We start from the raw sequence: 27,827 nt of genomic DNA on the forward strand, positions 1-27,827 counted from the left end.
TAGTAATATTATAACTTATATTATATCCTTTTTTTAGCTCCTTCAGATCTATGAAAAACCCCAAGGAGGATTTTAACCCTCTTCTGATGAGCTTCAGCCAACAACAGGAAACAGAGTACCAGCAGAGACCGGATTTATCCTTCAAACTGGGACTGCTGTGTGCTCTATTTATGTTCATAGGGGTGGTGATAGTGCAAGTCATCATGTCTAATAGGTAGGTCATCATTAGGTCATAGGTCACCATTGCATATGTCATCAGGTCAAACAGGTAGGTCATCATTTATTTCCTATGTCACTTGTAACATGAGCTTTGATTGGTTACAAAGTCGGGTGTAAATTTCCGTCCACCCGACTTGAGCCGTGGGTAAATAAAGCGTGATTTCACATTTATGCATACTTTCTCTATGATGAGAACCAAATACACTGTAACATGACGTCACGATGCATTGTAGTACGTAGTTTTATTTTTTTGGTAGATTGAAACACAGTTGATTAGACATAGCTGCAGATCTGTAGCATTATGGTTTTATATATTTGTCTTTGACCATAACACTACAGATCCCGTAATGCAAAAAAGGTGCAATTTACGGCGCAATATTCTTTGCGCACTTTTGGGGAGAATTTCTCCACTTTCTAGCATTGATCAATCAACTACCTTTCACTCCCTAATTCTAGACACATTCTGTAGCCAATATGTATATTTTATCCACCTCCCAACCATTTATAGTTGTCTCTACAGGCAATAAACTCACTTGAAGTGAATTTTCAGCAATCTAACAAATAATTTTAATCAAGCGAGTTTATCACTTGTAGAGATGACTATAAAGGGTTGGGAGATGAGTAAAATTTCCCAAAAAATTCTCCCCCAAAAGTATTGCGCCGTAAATTGCACCTTTTTGCATTATGGGATCTGTAGCGTTATGGTCAAAGACAAATATATAAAACCATAATGCTACAGATCTGCAGCTAGATTAGACTCTGATGTTTACAAAGAATTTTTATGGGAACATAGGAAATAAATTGGTTATCCAGGTCCTATCAAGGGCGTATGGGGATTTACCCCGAGTTGTATTCATGACACCCTTCGGCCTTCAGCCTCGGGGTGTATGGAATGGAATAAAACCAGGGGTAAATCCCCATACACCCTTGATTGAACTTGGATAACAAATAATGTCACCACATGCAGGTAAATCATTGTGTGAGGTTGGATCTCTATTATATGAGTGGTTTGTTTTATTTTCCAGAGATGCCTTGTTTTTTATCAGTATTGTGTTGGGAGCCACTGTATTTGGCATTGTAATCAGCTTTAGTTTTTTCACAGAATGTTTGGTATGTATCTTATCAATTTATGCTGGAGAGAATTTTCTTTCCAAACTGAAATTTTTGCAAATTAATGTAAGCTAAGTGTTAAACTGTTATCTGATTTCTTCTTTATGGGTATCAAGCTAGTATATATAGCCATAAGATGTTAAGGCGAGTTTGTTATTCCTTTAATTTATTTTCTATTTACAGACACCAAGGAAAGGGAGTCCCCTGACCAATCGTTTGCTTGTATTGGCCTGTCATGTGACCAACAGTCTGGCCGCCAGAATTTGTGTGGCTTCTCTGTGTGTGTTCTGTGTCTTTATAACCTCCATTGTGCCCGTGGTAAGTCTCTATGACTTCAAGGATAACGCACAGTATTCTAGCTCAAAAGTCCATTAAACATTACAAGATAAGAGTGGAGCAATCAGGACCTCCAAAACATCAGTGCTGGGATCAGATGCCATGGAGGAGTGAGCATCCCCTGCTGACCGGTCACATCCTCCTTGTCATGATCGGGAAATATCAGAAAAATCTGTTGGCATTTCAGTATGTGAATAATGGACTAGTATGAAAAACGTCAGTCAGCATTTGATTTCAATTTTATTTGCCGACAAGGTCATTGTATCGACCATAGAACTTACGAAATAATGACTTTAAACAAGACTGCTGATTTTCTTGCTTCATCATCTTGTTTGTCAATAACTTACCTTGTTTTAGAAATTGTTCATACATAGAACATGCTCTTCTGCATCAAATCAACTGAGATATATAAACTCTGAATTCAGCTGACAAAGGAATATTGCTGCATAAGTAAGGGAAGTTGACGATTGAACAGTTTTAAGTCATTATCATGAAGTTTTGTTGTTGGATTACCATGAATGTCTTTTTCTAGTTAAAGATCCAAATATGAAACAAATGTGTCAGACTCTGTAATATCTTTAATTTCAAGCTCATGGAGATAAGTTGTTTTTACATAAGAATGGAAATTATTGTTAATTGACAATACTTAATACAGCCAGTGTTTTCTTCTCCTCATATATAAGATTTTACACAAATTCTGCTTCATTTGAATATAAAATTAGTTCTGCTAATAACGGGGCACAATTCATTCTCTTGGGAATTCCAATACATTGTTAAGTTTCTCTGACATCAATGTCATAGGTCAAGTGTCAGAGGTTAGGATATGTGTCCTAACAGTGAGCTGTCCCTGCTATATTGTCAGAATTCTCACTGTAAATGTCAACTGAGGCATTGACTATGATTCAAAAGTTCAAAAATTGCAAAATTTCGTTATATTCCAGGCATGTATGTCAAAGAGATTTTAATATATGTAATCTGGTAAAATCATAAAAATAAAATTCCCTGTCTTTGTTATAATCACAGCCTACATATGTTGATATATGATGTAAGATATATAATGTTTATAACAAAGTCAACATTTTCCTGGTTTTATCTGGATATTTGGGAATAATTCTAGTTAAGAGTATGTGCTACATGTATTAGCTCATTGAGTACCTGCTAGATTCCAGAAATCCCTAATGCGTACTTGAGAGGAAAATATCATTATTATAACTGATACAGTGTATTAAGAAGCTTATCTAAAATATGATGCATCAAAATAAAAAAAACATATTCTTTGTTAATGAGAAATTTTAATAATTATCTTGTAGCAATAATTTTAGACTCGACATTGCTTTATTTTCGGAATTCTCATTAAAGCTAAACTTGGCTGCCAATGCCTGGTTTATATCACATTGGATAAATACTAGCTTGCATTGTATTATATTGATGTTACATGATCCCGTTAACCAATATTTATTTACTTGAACTTCTTTTCCTTTTTTACAGATAAGTACTCAATCCCCTCCAGATGACAAAAGTGCCGTCAACAATACAAAAATTCTGGTAACAACCTATCAGCAAAATTACATAATTAATCTATGTCTAAGTTCAATGTTTATAATTTGATAAATGGACAATATAATTACTTTTTTCAAGATCATTTTCTTTTAACTTAAAAAGAAAATTAAGCTGAGCTGAGAAATTGAGGGCCAAAGTTCAAGGTCATTCACATTATGATATTCTGAATGGTTCTAGTATAGAAATTTTGTTGCCTTGCATGCAGATGTTCAGGCCACATTTCTTATTCCTGGGACATGAAGTTTTCAGAGCCATCTTGCCTACACAAAGTCAACCGCGTGGCACAGTGGTTAGAGCATCTGCTCTAGAGTCACGGAGTAAGGAGTTGATCCTTATGTTGCAGGTTCGAATCCCACTGTGGGACGTGGAGACCGGTCCTTCAGACGAGACCCTATAAGCCAAGGTCCTTTGTCGCAGTAGGTGCTGGCACAAAAAAGATCCCTTATTCCTCAATGGCCATATGTGCTGAGTATAGGACAAAATTTGCAGCTCTGTAACAAACAAACAAAAAACCTGGATGTTGCATCTTTGGATGCATAAACACCACAAGAATGTTCTTTTAGTGTGAGACCTTGAACTATAGATAACCTTCACTGAGGTGGGCTTTGTAATCTTCACCTTTGTTTTTTTTTCAGTACTGGGCACACAGCAGTCTGTTTGGGATGGTCACTACAAGTCTCTTTCTACAAATTAGTCTCACCTTCAAGGTCGTTTTGACCATCATTGTTGTCATTGGTTACAACCTGGCTTTTCACCTCACAAGAACATTCCATGTTGACATGTTTATCAGGTAGGTACCCAAAATTTGATGATTTTTTTTATTTTTAATTTCAGGCAACTATAGCTATTGCCTAAAGATTTGTGAGAAATTATTTGATAATATTTCTAACCTGTATGCAAGCTTTTCTTGCTAAAAACACTTCAGATTTTAACCTATTTACAAAGCTTGGCACTGAAGTTACTTTAGTGGTCTTGAAGAACTATATTGTTATAAAGAATTTGGTTTTGTTTCTTCTTTGAGGGGAGGAGGAGGAGGGGGCATTATAATTGTCTAGTCAATTTTTCTTGATTTCGATTGTTGCGTAATTACTTGATCCTGTATGTTTTTCAGAAGCAGTATTGAACCCCTAGATATTGCAACAGGAATGTCCATCTACCTGGCAGTGTTTCTGTTCACCTTGATCTTTCATGACAGACAGGTATATATACTCTCTCTCTCTAGAAGCCATCATTTGGTGGACCAATCAATGTTTTCTCACTCGATTAGAAATATTATCCTGAGACATTTTTATCTTGGAACCTTCCATTGTACCTCAAATGTACGCTAAATCTGTAACTTAAAAATTGTGCAAATTGTCTGTAGCCTAATAGATGAAAACAAAGCACAGTGAGAATGGTCTAAATTAGGCAACAAATAGGATAATAATATGTACTATTCCAGAATATTCAGTATTTATCTCCCTTGTTCCAGATTAACCTCCAATTTAGATCTGACTGTAACTTCTTTATAGTTCTTATGTTATTATATTAAAATTTTAGAAAATATAAACTTCAAATCTGTGTCCAGGCCCATTTAAAAAAATTTCTTCTTATTAGGTACTTGAAACTCTGTGAAGATAAAAAATTTAATAACACACTTTTTAAAATTTTTAGTATTAAAACAATAGTCATGTAGAAACATTATATTTGAATTCTTTTTTAGGTGGAGTACGCAAATCGACTGGATTTCCTCTGGAGACGTGAATTTCAGTCGGAGACAGAGAAGGTCCGGAACACCGCGGAGCAGAACAAGAGGCTGTTAGAGAACATCTTACCCACTCACGTGGCCGAGTATTTCCTCCGGGGGAACCGCAGCAAAAATGTACGTAATTGTCAAATAAATGATTATAATGTAAAAGTTTTAAATCATTCACTAAAGTATAAAAAATCTGGTGCAAGCAAGCATTATAGTTTTTTTCTCCCGGTTGCCCAAGTTACTAAGTTTACGATTTTGTTTCAGGAGCTGTACAGTGAGTCACATGACAACGTCTGCGTGATGTTTGCCTCCATTCCTAACTTCAAAGACTTCTATCATCAAAACGCCTCCAATAAAAATGGAATAGAATGCATCCGAGTACTTAATGAAATCATTGTAGATTTTGATCAGGTGGGCCCTTACTTAAGGATTACATAAAACGATTTTCTACAATATGTCAAATTCACTCGAATTTTCTATTCATACGTCAAAATAAGTTTTAATTCATAAAAATTTATTTCCAGCTACTGTCAAGACCAGAGTTTTCAAACGTAGAAAAGATCAAGACTATAGGGAGTACGTACATGGCCGCGGCGGGTCTGCGCCCGGGTCAGGAGAATGAGGGACAGGAGGGGGAGGGGCGTAAAAACGTCGTCATGATGACCGAGTTCGCCATGACTATGATGGTCCAACTCGAGGAGATCAATCTCAACTCGTTCAATCAGTTCAAACTCAGAGTCGGTAAGCAGGACCTTTTATCCTTACTAAATCACTTCAAAGAATGAATCTTCATTTGTTTTGCAGAATGTATCTAAGGTTTGTACTCATATACACCTCGATCTTGAATCTAATATAGTACTTTTAAACAATATTTTTTACATACCCAGGTATTAACCATGGCCCTGTGATAGCCGGAGTGATCGGGGCCAGGAAGCCTCAGTTTGATATATGGGGGGACACGGTCAATGTGGCGAGTCGTATGGACAGCACCGGAGAGGCCAGCAAAATTCAGGTAACGGCGGTATTATTTAAATACATGAAGATGCAGCGAAATTAAATAAATTTTTACGATTTCATGCACAATGATTCAAAAGCCAAACAATGCTTGTACATTTGTAAAGCAGTTTCAATAGTAAAAAAAAACCCCACTGAAATGGAGGATGTAATTATAAAACTTAAATCTTTTCTGTCACAAAGAGCATGCAGGTGAAATGTGCTGGATTTTTTTTCAGGTTCCAGAAAAGACTGCACAGATACTTATCGAAGCAGGTTTTCAAAATGAATATAAAGGACTTACCAAGGTCAAAGGGAAAGAACCAATGAAGACCTACCTAATCTTACCACCTGCTATTGAAGCCAACTTTGACAGTCACGATTGAAGTTATTCTCCTATGCCCACCCCCGCTTTGTTAGGATCAGGCTCATCAGAATACTGTCCCGAGGGTAACGTGTTACAAGCGAAAAACTGACCATAGGGGATTCCAAATTGATCCATGTTCATCAACTCAAAGATCTCAAAGACAGAAAATAAGCCTACCCTTGATTAACAATTGCCAAAAAACATTCCAGAAAGATGATAAGAGGAAACACACTTCTGATTTTTTCAAAAACTGAAATTCGGGTAGTTTTGGCTGCAAAAATGTTTGTATATTGAAGTGGAGAGAATGAAATACATAAAGTTCTGCCCTTCAGAATTGTGCTCCTCTAATGATATGTGCCAAGCAGGAATCAAAGTCCTTACAGGTGATAAAATGAGGAATTTAAGTTAAAATGTGATTTGAGAGTCTTCTTTAAAACTAATATATGAAATACACAGGACAGAATGTGTAAAGTTTATGTATGTAACTACAGCAACTGTTATAATTATAGATCTCCATGAAAAAACCTAGCCATTTTAGTTTTATCAATGTGTATATGTATATATTAAAACATGAACCTAGCTATTTTGACCTGAGTGCATGACAATTCGGTATTGGTTGCACAGTGTACTTTGTATTAGTTGATACAATCAAAAACTGTGATATTTGTTCTATATTTATAGAAAAAATGTATTATCAAAACTGTCTAGTGATTTTATAATCCTTAGTTTATAAAACAGTGATGATTAAGTTATGCCATCCATATTTTTAAATATGTGTATCTATAATTATATTTTCATTGCCATCAATTCAAGATTATAAATGAATGTCTAATACTGTAAATGCATTAATGTAAAGGCTGGGAGAAAAAAATACATCTTGATATTGAGTATTCTGTATCAGATGTCCAATATATTCTTGAATTTGCATGCATAATTTTGCAAAAGAGCAATTTTTCTATGCAATTGATTAAGAATCTCTTCTATTAGTTTAAAATTCATCCAGGGTGAAAAAAATGAAGCACAACAATGATACATGCAATTGCAAATAATTAGTAGATTTATAAATATTTGGATTTTCATAGCATTTTATATGTTTTTTTTAATTTAAAGTATGTTTTATTCCTTTTTCAGTTACTTAATGAAAATTTGAATCTCATATTTTAATAGACCTCAGTAGTTTTACTTCCACTAAATGTAGACTTCCCATTGTACGTCACATCTACAATCATGAAAAATATGACTTACAGGAGATTGTGATGTGAAACATCAATAGATGTGACTTTTGTTTTTAGGGTTAATCCTTAATAGTAAAACCTCATATACCACACCATTTACAATGTTTTTTTTTCCTTCAGAAGTTTGTATTTTTATATTTTATGTATAGTCAGTGATGGTGTGATATTTTGTTGCTGTATTAATTTTAGAGAATTTGAATCATTAAATTGTAAAGAAAGATTCTTTTTAGTTTTTAAAAACTAATTAGAACATCAGACTGAGGATAGCGCCATGTTAAAATTACAGTCCAGAGGAAAGACTTGGAATGCTAAGCCAACTGAACAGAAGAAACCATTGCTTCAATGTGCCTGATAGGGAGTATAATCATAAACTCTTCAATAAATAAATTTTGGCACACAATAAAGGAATAATAATCCATGCTCATTATAAAATCAGTAATTCATGTCTGAAATATGGAGATAACAAATACTCAAACTCAAAAATCCATACATATCAGAAGCAGAGCAACACAGACCTCTTACACATCAGAGATGGGATCAGGTGCCATGGAGGAGTGAGCATCCCCTGTGGACTGGTCACACCCACCACATGCTCCTTGTGATTGGGAAAACAACAAGAAAAAAAGCTGTAGACAATTCAATTTGTAAATAATCAGCTGGCAATTAGGATGAAAACAAAATCAACATTCGACTCCATTACTAAATGTTTCTGCAGCCATTCACACTCCCTGTGTATTCCTTGTCATGGTCAGGCAAATGGAATAGTTGGTGGGTAATTCATATATAATGCTCTTACAATTGTACATATTAAAAACATCAATCAGCAGTGTCTTGTTGATAGACTTCACTTTCTGAAAAAGTCATTGAATTGACTGAAGAACTTGCGAAATGATGACTTTACATGAGACTGTTGATGTCCTTGTTCATCAACTTGTAAGTAGCTTGCCTTGTTTCAGAAATTGTTCCTAAAGAAAGACTGCTCTTTAGTATTGAATTAACAGAGAGACATAAACCCGGTATGCAGGTAATATGGGTATATTGCTACACATGTAAGAAAATGTCAGGAATTTATAAATGCACAACAAATTTTCTAAGGTCCCTCATATGGTACAATATGTACTATCATACATGAGACAAATACCTGACACCTATTATCTGTGAAATTTATTTATTTTTTTTTGGGGTGGGTGGGTGGGGTTGTTTGGACTTGACTGCTGTTTTCGTGGCAGCACAGGGATTCTGGTCTGCTCTTCTTCCTACTTATCCTTGGCCTGTGGTAATAGGAATTGTTTGTAAGGGAGAGTACTAGAATGGATCAAAATCCATAAGTTAGCAAACATAAGTTTTCTGTGAAAACAGTGCTTTTGACAATAATGATGATTTACAGTTGTCTCCCTTTAGAGCATTGTCATCAATACTGTGGAATCATTTTTATTCGTGGGTAGCCAAAAGTTTCTGGTTCGTGGGGACGTAATTTCGTTGATAACAAGTTCTTTATCTAATTCAATTTTTAATGAATAATAAAATAAATGTTTGTATCTACGTTCATAGGGATGTAAATTGGTGGGTCGGGGTTACACATGAAAGCCACGAACATTGGTCCCCCACAAACAATGATGATTCCACAGTATACACTGTTTAATGCTTATACCGGAGTATGGCAAAATGATCTGATCCTGAATTTCCAGAAAACTCTTTCAGATGAGCATTTTCTTTTTCACATTTTTTATTATAAATTCAAACTTAACAATACATCAATATTAACAACATACATTTCACTTTTCCCACTATAAATATGTAGAGATATATATTTCTATCCATATAAATGTAGAAACAATCTTTTATTAATGGGGCACATGATTCATTTCAAGCTTATTCAATAGATTATAAAAATATTTGAAAATACATTAATGTGTACAAATATATAATCTAGCTTCATTGAATAGATGCATCTAATACTAGGTATTAGATACCTACATGTACATGCCATGTTCTTTCAGTTAATCAATGTTTTATATATTACAATAAAACATAAAATAAAGTTATCAGTCATAAAACATTAAATTTTAAAAGATCTGCCCTTTTTTTGATATGCCAAATTTTCATGACACAAATTTTTCACTTTGCATGCAAACCTTTGTGATTTAGAACACCGTGATATGAAGAAAATGATCATTTGATAGCTTAATTAAAATCTGGTAGCTTACTTAACTTCACTTCTTTGAAATATTGTCTTGACACTGTCTATTCACTTTGATTTTGAAATAGAATATTCTTAGTTTTGGGTCATCCCTCATTTAAATATTATAGTATGTAATCATCATCAAAGGGAGAGAACTTACATCACAATCTTCCTTTTGAAGAAAATTTGTTCTGAAAAATAACCAACCTAAAACGCAGTGATCATTCTGTCAGATGCAAACTTGTATTCATCTCTGATGTGTGTCTGGTGACCACAGATCTGTTTTTATACTGCAGACGATTCACTTGGTTTTTATTTCAGTCATCTTTTGGCTTCATGAACTTTTTTTTTAAGGATTTCTTTTTTTCCTTTTTAGATGTCCCCTCGTCCACCGTTACATTCTTTTTGTTCTTTTGAGATGTCCCCGCGTCCACCGTTACGATAGAACTCTCCTTATCAAACGACTCATCAATCTCCGCTCGTTTCCTCTTCTTGGCAAATTTTTTGGCAATGGTTTGTGATAAAGACTTGTATCTATAAAAAGAAATGTTGACAAGGAAATGTTACACTGAGTTTGAAATCTAGCAGAGACTATATTTTATGAAGAATAAAGTGTAGGAAAAGATCACAAATTTTCCTTTTCAAATTTTACTTCAAAATATTTGATTTCATACACAGTGAATGAAAATTATAATAAGGGAGTAAAGATTTATACGATTCTAAATAAAAAACACTTTCTAACCAATTAGTTTGTTAGCCTTGGTAAGCTTACAACCAACTGCTAAGTTTATGTTTACGCTGTAGTTTTTGTGATTACACTGTTAAGTTTACGTGTAAAAAAGGTTTACGTGATACCTGTCTGCCATCTCCTGATCATTGACCGAGTTCTGAGCCTCCCTCGCTGCCGCCGCCTCTAGCTCCATCTCTGTGTTGTGGGATTTCATCAACTTCTACATACACAAACAACATCAGCTGATAAGTGTCAATTAATAATTACAGTTGAACTTCGGGATTTCGAACTCCAATATCTCAAATACCATGGATATGTCAAAGTGATCTGGAAGTCCCAACCACTTATTCTTTAAGTATTTAACCTTCAATATATTGAATCCTTGGATATCGTGAATTTTTTTCTCAGTCCCATCAGATTCGAGATAACGAAGTTTGACTGTAATTTGTGAAACACTCTATAATTATCTATATCTATTTCATTAGGTACAATCCTGACTTAATTAACCTACCTCCACTTCTGGGTTACAGCCGTTAAATGAAAATCGTCCAAACTGTAGACTCTCTATATGGGAAATATTGCCCTCAATAATGTATTTAGATCTAAAACAAAAGAATTATATCACATTATGTTGAATTAAACAATCACTGCCTTATAATATACCCCTATTTGGAGGAGATAAGGTAACATAATCATGTGTATGTTTGTCAGTAAGTGACTAATCAAATCCTGTGTGAAACGGAAATGACGGAATTTGCACTGAGATCAAAATAAAATACTGCCTTGATTTTTATATATCTATAGATATTTATATATATGTTTGTTTGTGTTTGCTTTGTCTGAATTCTTAAAGGATAAATGTTTATTCCAGTACAAAATGTTAGGAATGGTATATGAAGACGTGAAAATCTACATCTCGGTACATTTCCTTTGGATCAAACATGCCCAATATCAAATTGATCCCTTTTGCTCTGTTTCAGGTTAATCTAGTGCTACATGTACCTACAGTGTTCATCATTTATACACTTACTAAGTTACTCCTTAAAGCAATATGAGCTGCATATTTGACATCGGAAAAAAATGTTGCAAATTTGTAATTAACTATTTCAATGACAGAAAAATAGAACATTTATGAACTTCGTTTGTTCATATTTGCTATGAAAGATCTTTTTATACGCTTTTATTGAAGCTTTATTGAATTATTGTCGTCCTGTACAATAATGATTTCTTATATAATACTGTATATTCGGTTGTACAGAAATATTTCTTCTGAAACACTTTAAAACTTTATTTTGGTTTTATTGATCATAAGGGTTTAGAATACATACAGATTAATCATAATAACACATTTTACCAGCAAAATAAAATTCTCAAAAATGCAGCTCATATTGCTTTAATATATTCTGTTTTGGGTAAATCTAGGATCCAGTCTATATGTTCATCATATGCCCAATGTCATATTCAAACTTACTCCTTTTGTTCTGTTTCAGGTAAATCTAGGACCCAATGTTCATCATCTATAACTTTTTGTTTCCCCTCTTCTGTTTTCTCTTTCTCTATCTGCAGGGCACTTCTCTGCATGAACTGTAAAATTTAACAACAATAAATCTAGAGTATTGTAATATATAGATTAATTTCATACGAGAGGCAAATAAGTTCAGTTTCTATCTCTGGGTAAGAAGCACCTTCATTGGGGTTGAGAGGGGTGGAATTTTAACAAAAAGTAATAAAATTTGAATATATATATTTGCCTATTTATACTGCCATTATGGGTGACAAATCAATATTTGTACAACCCTTTTCATACATGTCTTGCACATGCAGTTTTATCATGGAAATAGTAAATCAAGAATGTGTCAGGAAACAAGGTTAGAATATTTTGAGCATTGATCATGGAAAAATCTGTTTGCATGACCTTATCTCTTACTCGTCATCTTTTGGCAAATTTGTTGAAATAAATTTTGTTTATAAAGTGCAAATTCATCGATTATAGTCAACCAATCAGAGAGCTGGAACTCATCTACAACTATAAAAATATGCAGTTTGCTATCTCTGCTATATACAATGTAGTTTAAAAAAATGCAAATTTTATTTTACAATGGAAACCAGAAGTCTCTGTCGAGACTGTAGCTCTACTGGTTTGTACTTATCAAAAACCATTGCACTATTTTATGTATCTTCAGGGTTCGAAATTAACTTTTTTTTAGCACTAGTCCGCACGGACTAATGACATCTAGCTTCCATTAGTCCGCAAACTATTCCACTAGTCCACCCACTAGTAGTATGTAAAAAGAACAACAAAAATCTTAAAATTTTATCAATTAATTCAATTAAATATGTGTCCACACATCAGTTGAAAGCATGTGGTGAAGGAAAGAGGGTTTTCAACTTTCAGAAGTCTTCACATGGACATGGCCACGTCTTTGTCTATCGATCACAATGTAGAAAACGCTTTATCGCAGTTGTGTTTCTCGTTTATTTTCAAACGTCTGAGAGATTCGGAAATAAAATTAATAAAATGTGAACCGATTCAAGACTTATATCCGGATTTGCACTAGTCCGTGCAGACTAGTACCTTACAAAATCTGCTAGTCCGACACAATTTTTACTAGTCTCCGACTTACGGACATGAGTTAATTTCAAACCCTGTATCTTTGTGTAGTCTACTTGTGTGCCAACTTTTTTTGAAATCAGACCAAAACTGTAGAAGGAGTAGTGTTTTAAAGGAATTTCACAGAGAATTCTATTTTTAGTAACCATGGCAACACCGTTCACTGAAATCAAAAACCTATGCACTATTCTATGTATCTTAGTGTAGTCTACTTGTGTGCCAAGTTATATTGAAATACCAAAACTGTAGAAGGAGTAGCGTTTTAAAGGAATTTCACAGAAAATTCTATATTTTGTAACCATGGCAACACCGTTCATCGAAATCAAAAACCGATGCACTATTCTATGTATCTTAGTGTAGTCTACTTGTGTACCAAGTTATATTGAAATCAGACCAAAACTGTAGAAGGAGTAATGTTTTTAATGAATTTCACAGAAAATTCTATTTTTAGTAACCATGGCAACACCTTCCATCTAAATCAAAAACCGATGCACTATGCTATGTATCTTAGTGTAGTCTACTTGTGTGCCAAGTTATATTGAAATCAGACCAAAACTGTAGAAGGAGTAGCGTTTTAAAGGAATTTCACAGAAAATTCTATTTTTAGTAACCATGGCAACATCGTTCATCGAGACCAAAAACCGATGCATTATTCTATGTATCTTAGTGTAGTCTACTTGTGTGCCAAGTTATATTGAAATCAGACCAAAACTGTAGAAGAAGTAGCGGTTTTAAGGAATTTCACAGAAAATTCTATTTTTAGTAACCATGGCAACACCGTTCATCAAAATCAAAAACCGATGCACTATTCTACGTATCTTAGTGTAGTCTGCTTGTGTGCCAAGTAATATTGAAATCAGACTAAAATTGTAGGAGGAGTAGAGTTTTGAAAAATTGTGTACAGACAGACGGACAGACAGACAGACGGACGGACGCCGGACGCATTACTATCGCATAAGCTCTTCTGGTCTCTGACCAGTAGAGCTAAAAAATCAAGTTGTACAAGTCAATGGAATCAAATACCAGTCAGAAAAAATTACTTATCTGTAATCACAAGTGCATCAACTACAGAAATAGTGTAATTCATGGATTTACCATTACAATTCTGTCCAGCAGCCAATCAAATAACCTATGCATATGAAATAAATTTGAAGATATTTCAAGGAGTTTGCCATTTGGTGATGAGCAAAAGAGATCACCTGTGGGTATCTGAAGATGTATTTTGATAACATACTGTAAACCAACTTTTATTCGTGACTTTATTTTGCGATATACCAGGGCATACATGTGACAGAACTGAACAATCACAACTGGAGATTTGAAATTTTTCAGCTGGAGTTTGGGTCTCAAAGCTGGAGATTTTTTATCGACATTTTTTTCAACGCGAAAGACCATCCAATCCCCTAGAAAATGCCGTCTCCCTCTTTATTTACTTAAAATAATTTTTATTTCATTAAGTCTAGCTTTAAAATAATATGTTAGAATTTTTATTCAAATGATCAGAAGTGAAATTGAATCAAAATGAATTTAATTCATTGGAATTAATTAAGAGTTAACATCATCATTAAAACATTTAATAAAATTTTATTTTTGGTACATTGTATTTGGTATTGATACATCAACCAGTAAGTGGAGTAAAACATAGGTCTTGTGTAACATATTTTATGTCAGTATTTTTTTTTAAATCGAATATGAATAGATAAAATTAACTTCTCTAAAAATACAACAAAGTAGAGTCAGGTATATTTTTTAGCAACACCCTGTAGTTTGATCTATTTTTAACTACAGTGTGATCCCGATTATAACTGTTTCTTTTAATGACCACTGCAGCATTAGAAGATGGCAATTGGGTATTTTAGCAACTAATTACAATGTTCTGCATTCAGCAATTTGGTAATAAAACATCGATGGTCATTTATCAAGTTGATATATCACTAATTTTTACAACCGAATTATACGACCTCATGTTGATTACTACGAAGCCTACCGCTGTGAAAATTTATTGCACTGCCGTTGTTATCTCAATGTATTGTCATTCTAGGCAATTATAAGAAACATGATAAAAATTAATGCAAAATATATTTAATTTGAATAATTATTTTAAACACGGAAGATTTAAAAATTAATCGGGAGGGGCGGAAGGGGGGTTGAAAATCGGGAGATTTTGCCTCCCGCCGGAAGAATCACATGTATGCCAGGGTAAACTAGTTTGCGACGATTAATTTTTGCGATCAAGCCTTTTTTGGATCTGCTAATTGTTAATTGACAGAGAGAGATTAAGGACCAGTTCGCAGCGAGAAATATTCGCGATGACGAGGCTCTCGCGAACCTCGCGAAAATTTCTCGCACGCGAATAAAAGTTGGTTTACAGGAAGTAGTCTAATATACAAAGAATTATTATATATCATTAGAGATAGTGCACTTTCTGTGTGTAACGAAATAATCATGCTGTAGTTATAGCATCGTCTGAAACCCATGACCATAAGCGTATGCAAGCTAGATTGGCCGTGGGTTTCTGACGATGTAGTAATAGTAGTTTATCCCATTTTTACTAAGATGATACTCCCCTCCCCTTGTAGCTCATCCAAAGAATAGGTCTCCATGTCCCACAGTGGGATTCGAACCCGCAACGTAAGGATCTGCAGCTCCTTACTTCGCGACTCTATAGAGCAGATGTAGGCTCTATAACCACTTAAGAGAATAGGCCTCTATGATTTCAATATGAGACATTTAGAGTGAAAGCATGCAATATATATAATTTAACAAATAAATCAGGCCAGGTCAGCTAAGCTCAGCCAAAAATTAAAATTATTAGAATGAGGATTCTAATATTGACATCTGTTAAATCACAAAAATGTAAACCTTCATTTGCAAGACATTCTTGGAAAGAGTGGATTTGCCGACATTCGTCATCTTGAGGATATCAGAAAAGAGATTTCCAAGCAACTATTTCACTATTCCAACTTCACTACATCCCACGTGGTTAGAATGCCGATGACTTCCAAATGCGAACCTATGCGGAATACCTTGCTCCTTGCACATAAGTTATTACTATTTAGCGAAAAATTCTTTTTACAAGATAAAGGTTAGTAAAAAATATGTTAGGACAAAAGTCTTGTATTTTTATTTATAAATAAGTCAGTAAATTAATAACTACATTTATTTTGTTGTAATTGTAAAGGTTATTTTGATTTCTAAGGATATTTTGATATTGATAAATTTTGAAGGGTTTTGGGTAATTAGCAACATCTGTAGAAAACGTGGGAAGAAGCAAGCAAAAATGTAGAAGTATTTAAGATAAATTGCTGAAAGATTGTTTTTAACAGCCTGTTAAATAATCAAGGTAATGGAGAAATATATTTTAAGGAGCAATATGTGCTTTCTATTGATACCAAATTGGTGCTATGCTCTTTAAGGATTGTTACTTTGATCTTGAACATTGAATACTGCAATCTGCAAAGTAGGCAAATTTAGTACATCCCTTTCCGCTTGTACACTTTGTTTAAGTAATGAAATTCAGAAAATCTAAAAGAATCATTGATGATGTAGTCCAAATAGCATAGACTCTTTGTTTGCATTATCTTTTGGGTTTAAAAAAAGTCCTCATAATTTTTTCAGGGATATAATCTCGGCAAGACGTAGCTGCAGAACTGTAGCTCTCCGAAAAAAATATTTTGACAGACTGGAGAGCTACAGTGCAACGGCACCCATGGTAAAAACTGTATATTTATTGCGCACAAAAATTTTTATTTTTGTGCACAATAACTATACAGTTTTTTTTCCATGGGTGGCACTGTAGCTCTCCGGTCTGTCAAAATATTTTTTTGGAGAGCTACAGTTCTGCAGCGAAGCAAGATGTCAAAGGGACTAAAAATTTTGGTCTCCAGGTGTCCCTCAACATCTCAGATCAATGTCGCACAAAACTGATTCGGGCTTTTTTGCCCCAACCCCTTGTTTCAATCAATACAGGCTGAAATGAATTAGCTGCTTACTTCAACTTTTTCCCTTGGACATCCTTTTAAGTCAATCACTATGAAACTTACGTTTCTTACCTTTAAAAGGTTTAAATCCAATAAATTATGAAGTTGTTGATTTTTCATCGAAATATCCCATTCGTTTAAACCTCTGCATGATGCCGAAGAGTTCCACAATAGTCTGCTTCCAATACTTCATACTATAGTTCATTTTCTATATGAAATAGTAGTAGCTGTGATCTCTTACCTCATGTCTACGAAGGACGTACTTGTAACCTATGTAACAGAATACAGGTATCCTTTTTAGGGAAATGAAGAACATACAGAATGCCTGGCACACAGATAGAAATCTTTGAGGTAGGTTCTTTGTTTCAGAAGATATAGGTAAATATAAAACAAAGCAAGTACAATAATATTTATGTATATTTAAACCAATGTACGCTGTAGTCAAGGTTTATCCTTGTGTCACCCAGTGTAATAATTCACTTGACATGTTTACAACAATTGGGACTAAAACAGAAAAAAAGATTTTCATAAAAGTTGTAGCACAAAGGAATTTTTATGGCGTCGGGCTTGCCCGATCGTCATCTAGCGATCAGTCAGGTTTACGCGACCGCACGTGTCAGTGGATGCATCCGCAATAGAAAATAGCAACAGCTGTAAACCAATTTCTTCTAAAACGTTCACAATGAATAATAGCTTGAATATAAAATTAAATCAATTGTATCTTCAATTAATACTACTACAAAACAACGATATTATGTTTAATTTTTACGCAAGAAAAACGTTATGGTTGTTGCGGATGAATTTCTACAGAGAGGGTGCGTCGAATGACATGAATCACATTTTTGGACCGATTAATGTAATACAAACAATCTTAAATACGTTAAAATGATAACAAAATAAACACGAATACAACAAGACTATAAAGATTTAATTTCTTAATCTTAGCTTTACTTTTACGATCTTCAATCCAATTTTATCCCAACAACCGACGATATTGACCAGTGATGCCAGTATTACTGTATTTATCCATTTCCTCCATTTGTTTACTGCGCCCTATCGGAAGTCGATCGTACTTGTAACATTAGAGGCATGGTTGTAATTAAGATGCAATCACTATACAACAGAACAATGCTCTGACAATGGCAATCAATTAAAATAATTTATGAAATCCTTCATATGTCTTTGATTGGCTGAAAAGAAATTAGATTGACATAGAGGATGGACATTTCTGACGATGTCTGGTCAATTCGAACCCTGACTCATTCGGACCAGGACACATGATGGCGATCAGGCCCTATACTGTATTTGTGTTAAGACTATTTTTTTTATTTTATTATTATGTTAACGGAGTCACTCACTTGACCTATCTGCACATCTTTTGAAATTGTTTTTTCTTGTTCGACGCCATTGAAGCCTTTCAGGCTTTTGATTAGTTACATTGTTTTCAGGTTAAGAGGCCAGGATTCAGTTGCACAAACGTTAGTTAAAATAAATCCCAGTTAGTGCGTATCAATATATTTGACACAACCATTATAGTACAATCATGTCTAAATTGAAAGCAGGATTAAATGTGTGAGTTGCTCATGTCAGACAGTTTATATATCTCTGTATAAGTTCTTCCTTCTCTGCAAATAAGTTTTGAAATGATAAGGAATCGGCAATTTTGATTTTAATGTTTAATTAAATATTTAATGTACCTATGTTACCTCAATTCAATCTGTTAGTTAAATCACAAAATTAACTTTAACTGGTAGTTAACTTTTGTGCAACTGATTTAACTAGTCGTTAATTTTAATGTAGAGTTAACGCAAAGTTAATGGCTAGTTAAATTTAACCCCCTTCCCTGCAGTAACGCATTTTAACGCATATATCATGTCCTATTTCTAATGCAAAATCATGTATTTACCATTTCTCCACAATCACACATTTTCATGCACTTTAAAAAGTTCATTCAACCTTAAATTTAATGCCAATTTCCTTCAATTTTATACTTGCTAAAATCTCATAAAATAAGAAAAGTTATTTTCTCATTAAAATATTACGTCATAATATTATTTACGCTAAACTTTAGAGAAACTTGTTCACCATTATAGAGTGCATGCGGGGAAATGGTAAAGTCATATTTCTATGACGTGAACATTAAGTGTATGTTGCATAACAGTTCAGTAAATTGTAAAGAGTTAACAAGCGTTTGTGCAACCGGATCACTACTTATTATATTTTTAATTTTCCAGGTTCGGAATCCAGGGTTGTTTTATGGCAGGGAAGTAAATGATGATGTAGACTCCTCTTCTGAGAGAATTGTATTCCACGGACTGGAGAAGAATCTGAATGAGCAGTTTAATAATCCACAAAGCTGTGGCCTGCCATATCAGCCAGGAAATGTAAGTGTTACATCACAGACAACATAAAATCAGAGAACATCATCAATCAAATCTGATCTGGTAAAGGTTGTAAATTTTGTGTCAATAATTTTTAGAATGAAGTGTGTATTGGAAAAGCTCGAGATAAGTGGTGTAGGGTGAGAGTTGAAGAAATATACAGAAGACAAAGAGGTCATGAGGCCAAGTAAGTACAGAGAGGTCATAAGGTCAAGTAAGTACAGGCAGGTTTGAGCAAAATACAGAGAGTCGCAGAACAAAGTGTGGAGAGGTCGCAATTCCCAAACCAAAGTTGTACAAAAAGACAAAGTAAGTGTTGAGAGGTCACAATGCAAATTAGTGTAGAGTGGTCTGCAAGCAAAATAAATGTACAGACGTCACAAGTCAAAATAAGTATAGATGTGTCATAGGGCAAAATAAATGTAGAGAGATCACAAGTGAAAATAAGAATAGAAAAGTCGCAAGACAAGGTAAGTGTAGAGAGGTCACAAGTCAAAGTAAGTACATGTATAGAGTGGTCACAAGTGAAAGGTAGTGTAGAAAGGCCACAAGTCAAAGGTATATGTAAATGTAGAGAGGTCACAATACACTTAAATTAAGTGATCAACAAGAACATCCTGAGATCTTTGAGTTACTTCTCGACATTTTTATTTGGTCTTTGTTAAGGTTAGAATAATAGCTGCCAAATTAAGGTTATTTTCATTTGTACTGTATTAATTTCATCCTCCATTTATCTGTGTTTGTCTATTTTTAGGTGTTTCCTTCTAGATTTTGGAACTATTGAAATGATTCCCTTCCAGTGGTAAGAGTTAATTTTAATTCTTAAGCTAAAGTGTCTTTTGATACTAGTAATTAAGTGAGTTGGAAATGAACTTGTACAGACCCTAAACCGTGCTACTACACCACTTGCACGGTACGGTTCGGTACGCTTTGCGAACGGAACGGTTCGCTTTGTGAACGGTACGGTACGCTTTGTGCACGGAACGGTTCGCTTTGTGCACGGAACGGTACGCTTTGTGCACGGAACGGTACGCTTTGTGGACGGTACGGTTCGCTTTATGCACGGAACGGTACGCTTTGTGGACGGTACGGTTCGCTTCTTGCACGGAACGGTACGCTTTGTGGACGGTACGGCATGCAAATGAAGTGGGCGGAGCCTGTTAGCTCTGGTCCTTGATTGGCTGCTAAGTTTACAATTTTATTTCCGTTATTAAAGAATGTAATTTATTTATTATTCATATCAATTGAAGTATCAATGAGTTTCTATTTATTAGAGAAGTTTAAATCTTTTATTACATGTATGTTATTGTGTCAATCATAGTCTTGTATGCTATGTCTCGGTTTCAATTTTAGATATTAATTTACACTGCAGCAGTGATGGAGGAAATAAGAAAAAAATGAAAGGAAATAAACATCGTCCCACTGATCTTTTTCGCATTTGTAAATATATTGATATATAGAAGGTAAATATTTCCGTGCGTATTTTTTTACGTATGCCGAGGCTGCGTTATAAATACAGGTATATAATATATTTTTTTTCATTTTAAAATAAAGCTTTAACAGAACTGAATAATTATATACTTGTTCTTTATAAAATACTACACACGTATATAAATTATTTTTAATTGCTTGATCTATAGAAAAAATATTCGCGCTTATATTTTTATTCTTGGTAGTAAGAAATGTACATTGTTTCTTATTTTTAAAATTGTAGATCTATCGTTTAAACGTCTGCCTTAGAAGAGAAATATCAGTAAACAAAAAACAAATTACATGCAATTAATAAAAAAAAAAAAAAGAATATAAAAATAATTTACAGGGCATAGAAGACTTGTTTGTTTGTTTGTTTTTCTTTTTTCTTATGTAAATCTTTAATTATTCTGAAAATCTTTGATTATTCTGAATTTAGATACGAAAATCGGCAGCAGAAACTCGGAATCAATAAAATGACTTCCGGGCGTTTTTCTCGTAACAGAAAACATTTCTTTTCAGAAACTAGCATTATGTTTTCAAAAATCCTTTCAGTCTAAGTAATTATTTTAATCATTTTTTCTTTATTTTAATAAGTAAATAAGTGTGTAAATACATGTACAATGATGTGAGAGAGAGAGAGAGGAAGAGAGAGAGAGAGATGCAACCCCTTGTTCCTTAATCTGTAAAAAAAATGTATTTATTCTCATTCTCCGTTTTATTTACATCGCCAAAGTCACATTTAATCTGTCTATGATGCTATTTAATTTCCACAACTTTCGCTCAAACTCAACCTATTTACAACTATTGCGCAATGCATTCGTTTTCTGCACATGCACGAAATCCTTTTGCATCAATAGTCAGTCAAAATCGCATGACGCTAGGTGACCCTGAGAGTCTCTTTACGCGAAAAGAATTTCTCTTGTGATTTGAAACATTCTTATGGTCAGTTCACACCTGTTTAAAAAATATTGGGTCACAGCCAGAGGGCCGGGGTGCCGTGTGTTTAACACACCTTTCAAATTATTTAGCTCTGACCACATCAAGTGTACATGCGTTTTTAAAACTCACTCAAATGACATCCAGCGAAACTCATCTTCCAGGTTTCACCACAACACCGATTAGAAATTCTTTTCTTAAAATATCCATTTCAGACGCAATTAGATAACCATGAATCCCTTAATTATCATTTTACTTTTTACAAAAAAAAATGTACAATAGCGTCACATAAATTCGCAGACTTTTGATGAGTTTTAGTAGCTGATTAGTATCGCCTTCTAGAAGGGGGGGGGGGGGTTATCAAACATAATGTGGCTTGAAAGAGGATTGAGAAAAATCATTGTCTTTTTTATTTTCATTTTATTTTGTAAATTATCCTTTTCCAGACACAAATAATCAGGTGTCCTGTAGATTACCGGGGTATGATTTTTTTTTAAATTGACAACAACGTAACATTTTGCACACTTCTAAAGAACTTATAACCTGCTAATTCGTATCGTTTTCACGAAAGGGGATGGGGGTACAGTGTAACAAACCTTATAATATCTATAATTTTTTGCAAATTGTTTTTTTTTTGTATGCAGCTTGTAAGTTGATCACAATTTTATTAGTCAGATTATCATCTCTATCCGTTCAGGAGAAATCTTCCTGTTTACTGCGTGTAATATTTTAATTCATATTTGACATAATTACCGATTTTCAGTGTAAGTCTAACTGCATCAATGATTCGCCGAGTAATTATCTGTGCAGAATTAATGTGCAAGTCTAATACGTTTTTTTTTTACTCCAGACAGTTCATATATGTTTTAAAATTCTTACAAAATTAATGATTAATTAGTAAAATCACGCATCTGATATGAACTACATATGAATGCACACTTACGGCAAAAAGGATCACGTATCTGATTCAATAATTTAAATGGGCAAAATTAAAATATTAAGTCAAGAAAACCAGGGAATTAGTTTAAACATCTGTACAGTTTAATTACGAATATTTAAGTACAACAAATATTTCAAAAAGAAGTTGATTTAATTTGCTCAAATAAAGAAAATGAAAATATTTATTATCAGATCCGTAATGGGGAACTGTGATACACCTTGTTACATGGTGTCCACGATCGCTGACATCAAGGATGCCGACATTGAGTTCGAGGTTCACGGTGCCACGTGTTTTGCAGGAAAAACCCGTGGTCTGTACTGTACCTTTGATCACAAACACAACGAGTTGATCTAATTTATAGCATATAAGGAATCGTCTCAAACTCTGTCTAGTTGTTTTAAAGTTGTTTATTTCGAGTAGTTTCCTTTATTTTCACAGTTGTAAGCTCAGATGCATGATACTTGATGATGTTTCGAACAGCCAGACACAAACTCCCTCCTCTTTTCACGGGCGCTATTGCGAAAAATAAACCAAAAATGACTTATTTGGTCATTACACAGTTAAAAAATAATTGGGGGCGTGGTTTGCATAATTAACCAGAGAACGGTACGGTTCGTTTCTTGCACGGAACGGTACGCTTTGTGGACGGTACGGTACGCTTTGTGCACGGAACGGTTCGTTTTGTGGACGGTACGGTACGCTTTGAGCACGGAACGGTTCGCTTTGTGGACGGTACGGTACGCTTTGTGAACGGAACGGTTCGCTTTGTGCACGGAACAGTTCGCTTTGTTCACGGTACGGTACGCTTTGTGCACGGAACGGTACGGTTCGTTTCTGAGGTGTAGTAGCACGGTTTAGGGTCTGTATCTTTTCTGTAATGGTTGCTAATTGACCATCTATTTCTTTCTGTTAAGATTGCGGAGAGCTATTTGACCTACTTTTTTCTGTTAAGGTTGCGGAGAGCTAATTGACCTGTTTGTTTTCTCTGTTAAGGTTGTGGAGAGCTAATTAATGTTCTATTTTTGTCTGTTAAGGTTGCGTAGAGCTAATCCGAGCCATCTATCCGTGCCTTACCAGGTGAAGTGTTACAGTCTGTATGGTATACAGGCCCAGACCATGGCCCTACAGGAGGATCTGTCCTGTCACATGGAGTGAGTTACAGCGGGGATATCACTTAGGGGGTTCAAAAATTACTGCAAGGATATCACTCATCCTAAGGGCTTCCACAAATACAGCAGGGATATCTCTCTTCAAGGGTTCCATAAAATACCACAGGGATATCCCTCATCTTAGGGGGGTCCACAAATACAACAGAGATATTCCTTACCTTAAGAGATTCTATAATAACAGTGGGGATATCCCTGGTCTTTGGGATATCCCTCATCTTAAGGGATTCCACAAAATTGGAAGTAAAGTTATAAATTGTTAGTGTATGTGTGTTAAGATTAGAGTATAAACCTTTTATTTTCAGGCCTTGTGTAGCATGGGATGAATCAGCAACAGAATACATGAGGAAGTGCCTTCAAAGTAAATCATTTCTCACTAACTCTGTGATATTAAATCATTTAAAGAGTTTGAAGGTTTGAAACCTGTCTTGTATGATGTTTTTAGTAGAATTTTTATACCCCCCGCAAACGAAGTTTGGGGGGGTATATAGGAATCACCTTGTCCGTCTGTCCGTCTGTCTAGCTGTCCGTCTGTCCCAGACCTGTTTACTCTTACGATTTCGCCGTATTTTTTCCGGATTTTTAGTCTAAAATACGTCTTACGTTTTGCCAATATGAAAATACGGAAATCAGAAATGTTAGTTTGGAATTTAACAGTTAGTTTTCGTTATGATCTGTCATCGTTTACTCTTTTGAATCGCTAAAAAAGAGAAAGATTTCAAACACATAGGTGATATCAGGTTACCAAAACGCTGTGGTATTATAAAATGACAAAGTCCTTGTTGTTAAACCATGTTTTTGTAAAGCAGTTTTTCTCTTTTAATATTTGTAAAATTGAAGGAAAATGAAATCTTACTGGCAAATGCCAAATTTCACGGACAAATCTAAAGAAAAATACTGAGAGACAACGCTATGGGTAAACAGGTCTGCTGTCCGTCCGTCCGTCTGTCCGTCTGTCCGTCTGTCTGTGCATTCGTGTCCGGTCCATATCTTTCTTACAGAGGGACATTAGAATCTACTACTCCACAATAAGATTGCTCATGACCTAAGGGTGTGTCATGACCTTGACCCAAGGTCATTCGGGAAAGTTCAAGGTCACTGGAAGAAAAATTTCATAATTCGTGTCCGGTCCATATCTTTCATATGGATAAACTTGGTAGGTTCTCATTTCACACAAAGATTGCCCATGACCCAAGGGTGTTTCATGACCTTGAACCAAGGTCATTTGGGAAAGTTCAAGGTCACTGGAAGAAAATTTTCATAAATCATGTTTGATACATATCTTTTATAGATAAACTTGGTAGGTTCTCATTTCACACAAAGATTGCCTATGACCCAAGGGTGTGTCATGACCTTCACCCAAGGTCATTTGGGAATGTTCAAGGTCACTGGAAGAAAATTTTATATATACCCTGTCCGGTCCATAAATTTTTTATGGATAAACTTGGTAGGTTCTCATTTCACACAAAGATTGCCCATGACCCAAGGGTGTGTCATGACCTTGACCCAAGGTCATTCGGGGAAGTTCAAGGTCACTGGTAGAAAAATTTCATAATTTGTGTTCAGTCCATATCTTTCTTATGCATAAACTTGGTAGGTTCTCATTTCACACAAAGATTGCCCATGACCCAAGGGTGTGTCATGACCTTGATGTGTGAAGTTCAAGGTCACTGGTAGAAAAATTTCATAATTCGTGTCCGGTCCATATCTTTCTTATGCATAAACTTGGTAGGTTCTCATTTCACACAAAGATTGCCCATGACCCAAGGGTGTGTCATGACCTTGACCCAAGGTCATTTGGGGAAGTTCAAGGTCACTGGAAGAAAAATTTCATAATTTGTGTCCAGTCCATATCTTTCTTATGGATAAACTTGGTAGGTTCTCATTTCACTGAAAGATTGCCCATGACCCAAGGGTGTGTCATGACCTTGACCCAAGGTTATTTGGGGAAGTTCAAGGTCACTGGAATAAAAATTTCATAATTTGTTTTTGATACATATCTTTATTATTGAAAAACTTACTTCTGAAAAACCCAGCGGGGGGTATTTTGTCCCGTTTGGACAGTTCTAGTTCTGATCTAGTGAAACAGATTGATTTAGTCTGTTTTCAAGAATGAATTTTTCTTTTAGACACAACACAATATTATGTTGATGTGAAGAATGCAGACGTGAACAAAGTTGAAGTGATACTGTACATCAAACGAAGGAATGGAGAAGTGTGTTTTAATGACGAGCTTGTGAGAAATAATTACGCTGTCAGGAAAAATGCAGAAGGTGAAAATTTGATTAATTAAACTTTATATTATTTCTGGGTCATCTTAGCATGATGTAGTTGAGCTTATCTATAGTACATCATGTTGTATTGAGAAATGCCTGTCTTCTTATTGAATTAAAAATGTTAAGAGGATAAGCCCAGTCCTTCCGGATGGTCAATGTTATTAATCATGTTAGTGAAGGATATTTATTATTAAATAGTGCCAGAAAACAAAGTAAACAAAATATGTTTCCTGTAACTAATACTTTGCCATTTAGTGTCCTGTTCATTAGACATAAAAGATTACTGATAATCTTGTAATTACCCACTTCCTCATATCAGCTCTTAGGGATTAAGATGATGGTGTATATACAAATTACTATTTCAGATGTCCAAAATGTTATTACACCACCAAACAATACAAACAGATCTCAACCATTAACAATAGAGGCTGAGTTAAACAGGCTTCAGCTGAAGAAATCTAAAGTGAAATCTAAAATGACTCCTACTTCTAGTGATAGTGAGGCTGCTTCAGTTATCTCAGAGCCACAGACTACAAGTCCAGCTCACAGGACTGACTCCGAGTCCTCTAAATCGGGGAGTACACTCGAGAACCCGAGACCAGGGCTAGGTCGGGGCTTCTCACTCGGCCAGACACTCAGGGAATGGAAAGGGAAGAGTAAAACGGAGAGTTCAAAAGACACGGAGTCCTCAGTGAGAAAAGACTCAAACTCATCAGGTAAAATGTCAGCAGGGAGAAATAGTGGAGGCAGTTCCAACAGTGTGTCAACTGAGCCTCAGGACTCTCACATGTTGTCGTTTGTTCACCGGCATCAGAAACCTAGATCAACTACGGAACAGAAATTTAAAATGGCTATAGGCCGGAAACAGGGTAGCTCTCAATCCCTCAGTTCAGGCGAGGGTAGTGTTATGTCTGCGCCGTCTATAAAATCTCTTCACACCCCAATGAATGGCATGCTGGGAAGGTTGATGAGCAGTTTAATAGCTCAGCCTTCCACTAACCCTCGGCCGTCCGCTAACCCTCAGCCTAGTGTATCTGACTCGGAATTGCTCAAATCAACACCATCTAATGACGTCCATAGATCTGTTCATACAGAGGGATCCTCCTCAGAAAGTGTTCAGAAAAACCTCCGGACTTTTACCCCTTCCTCCTTACAAAAATTACAGCAATCTGCAGAGGAACCCCCATTTGTAAATACCTCATCCGATTCTATGAATTGTAACAAGAATGTCACAGTGCCAAACAGAACTGATGCAGAAAATCAAAACATAGGGCCATCATTATCAGGAGAAGTAGTCAATTCACCGAGTGAAATGTCATCAGGTGAAAACGTTAGACAAGCAGAAACCTCATCAACCACAAATATCAGAGACCAAATAAAAGATCTGTAAGTATTGTAATAGTACTTCCCATGCTTATCAATATTTCATCTTTTGCTAGTACTTCAAAATCTGACTTCAAACTTACATATGCATATACATCTCATTGATTCTACAGCAGGAGTGTTGATGCCAGGGAAGATTTAGATCGTAGGACCGACATGATGAGCAAAATGCAGGGGGACAGGTAAACAACTCTGTATGCTTTATATCTGTTAA

General features: G+C 35.1%; 3 protein-coding genes across 4 annotated transcripts in view; 2 read left to right on the forward strand and 1 right to left on the reverse strand.

The window, feature by feature from the left end:
• LOC134273750 (adenylate cyclase type 2-like) overlaps nucleotides 1-7,776 on the forward strand; it is a 47,303-nt gene extending 39,527 nt beyond the window's left edge. The window contains 11 exon segments of the mRNA XM_062755968.1: nucleotides 38-214; nucleotides 1,245-1,329; nucleotides 1,513-1,647; nucleotides 3,154-3,210; nucleotides 3,861-4,015; nucleotides 4,337-4,424; nucleotides 4,928-5,086; nucleotides 5,225-5,371; nucleotides 5,485-5,701; nucleotides 5,848-5,972; nucleotides 6,193-7,776. Coding sequence (XP_062611952.1) covers nucleotides 38-214; nucleotides 1,245-1,329; nucleotides 1,513-1,647; nucleotides 3,154-3,210; nucleotides 3,861-4,015; nucleotides 4,337-4,424; nucleotides 4,928-5,086; nucleotides 5,225-5,371; nucleotides 5,485-5,701; nucleotides 5,848-5,972; nucleotides 6,193-6,339 — 1,492 coding nt within the window. The 3' untranslated portion in view covers nucleotides 6,340-7,776.
• Nucleotides 7,777-9,264: 1,488 nt separating this feature from the next.
• LOC134273740 (M-phase phosphoprotein 6-like) lies at nucleotides 9,265-16,093 on the reverse strand. Its single transcript, XM_062755949.1, has 5 exons — nucleotides 15,941-16,093; nucleotides 11,939-12,051; nucleotides 10,979-11,069; nucleotides 10,593-10,687; nucleotides 9,265-10,271 (listed from the first exon to the last, which is right to left on the reverse strand). The coding sequence occupies exons 1-5, from the start codon at nucleotides 15,989-15,991 to the stop codon at nucleotides 10,055-10,057; spliced, it is 567 nt and encodes a 188-aa protein (XP_062611933.1). The 5' UTR covers nucleotides 15,992-16,093; the 3' UTR covers nucleotides 9,265-10,054.
• Nucleotides 16,094-16,339: 246 nt separating this feature from the next.
• Nucleotides 16,340-27,827, forward strand: part of LOC134273751 (uncharacterized) — a 44,412-nt gene continuing 32,924 nt past the window's right edge. For both annotated transcript variants that reach the window (XM_062755969.1, XM_062755970.1), the window contains exons 1-10: nucleotides 16,340-16,421; nucleotides 17,360-17,409; nucleotides 19,293-19,442; nucleotides 19,538-19,626; nucleotides 20,194-20,241; nucleotides 23,823-23,939; nucleotides 24,260-24,315; nucleotides 26,084-26,227; nucleotides 26,596-27,616; nucleotides 27,727-27,795. In XM_062755969.1, coding sequence (XP_062611953.1) covers nucleotides 17,380-17,409; nucleotides 19,293-19,442; nucleotides 19,538-19,626; nucleotides 20,194-20,241; nucleotides 23,823-23,939; nucleotides 24,260-24,315; nucleotides 26,084-26,227; nucleotides 26,596-27,616; nucleotides 27,727-27,795 — 1,724 coding nt within the window. In that variant the 5' untranslated portion in view covers nucleotides 16,340-16,421; nucleotides 17,360-17,379. The remainder of the gene's footprint in view (nucleotides 16,422-17,359; nucleotides 17,410-19,292; nucleotides 19,443-19,537; nucleotides 19,627-20,193; nucleotides 20,242-23,822; nucleotides 23,940-24,259; nucleotides 24,316-26,083; nucleotides 26,228-26,595; nucleotides 27,617-27,726; nucleotides 27,796-27,827) is intronic.

Source organism: Saccostrea cucullata, unplaced genomic scaffold (genome assembly GCF_032062105.1).
Source record: "Saccostrea cucullata isolate Sc308-1 unplaced genomic scaffold, CSIRO_AGI_Scuc_v1 ctg134, whole genome shotgun sequence".
Lineage (NCBI taxonomy): Eukaryota > Metazoa > Mollusca > Bivalvia > Ostreida > Ostreidae > Saccostrea > Saccostrea cuccullata.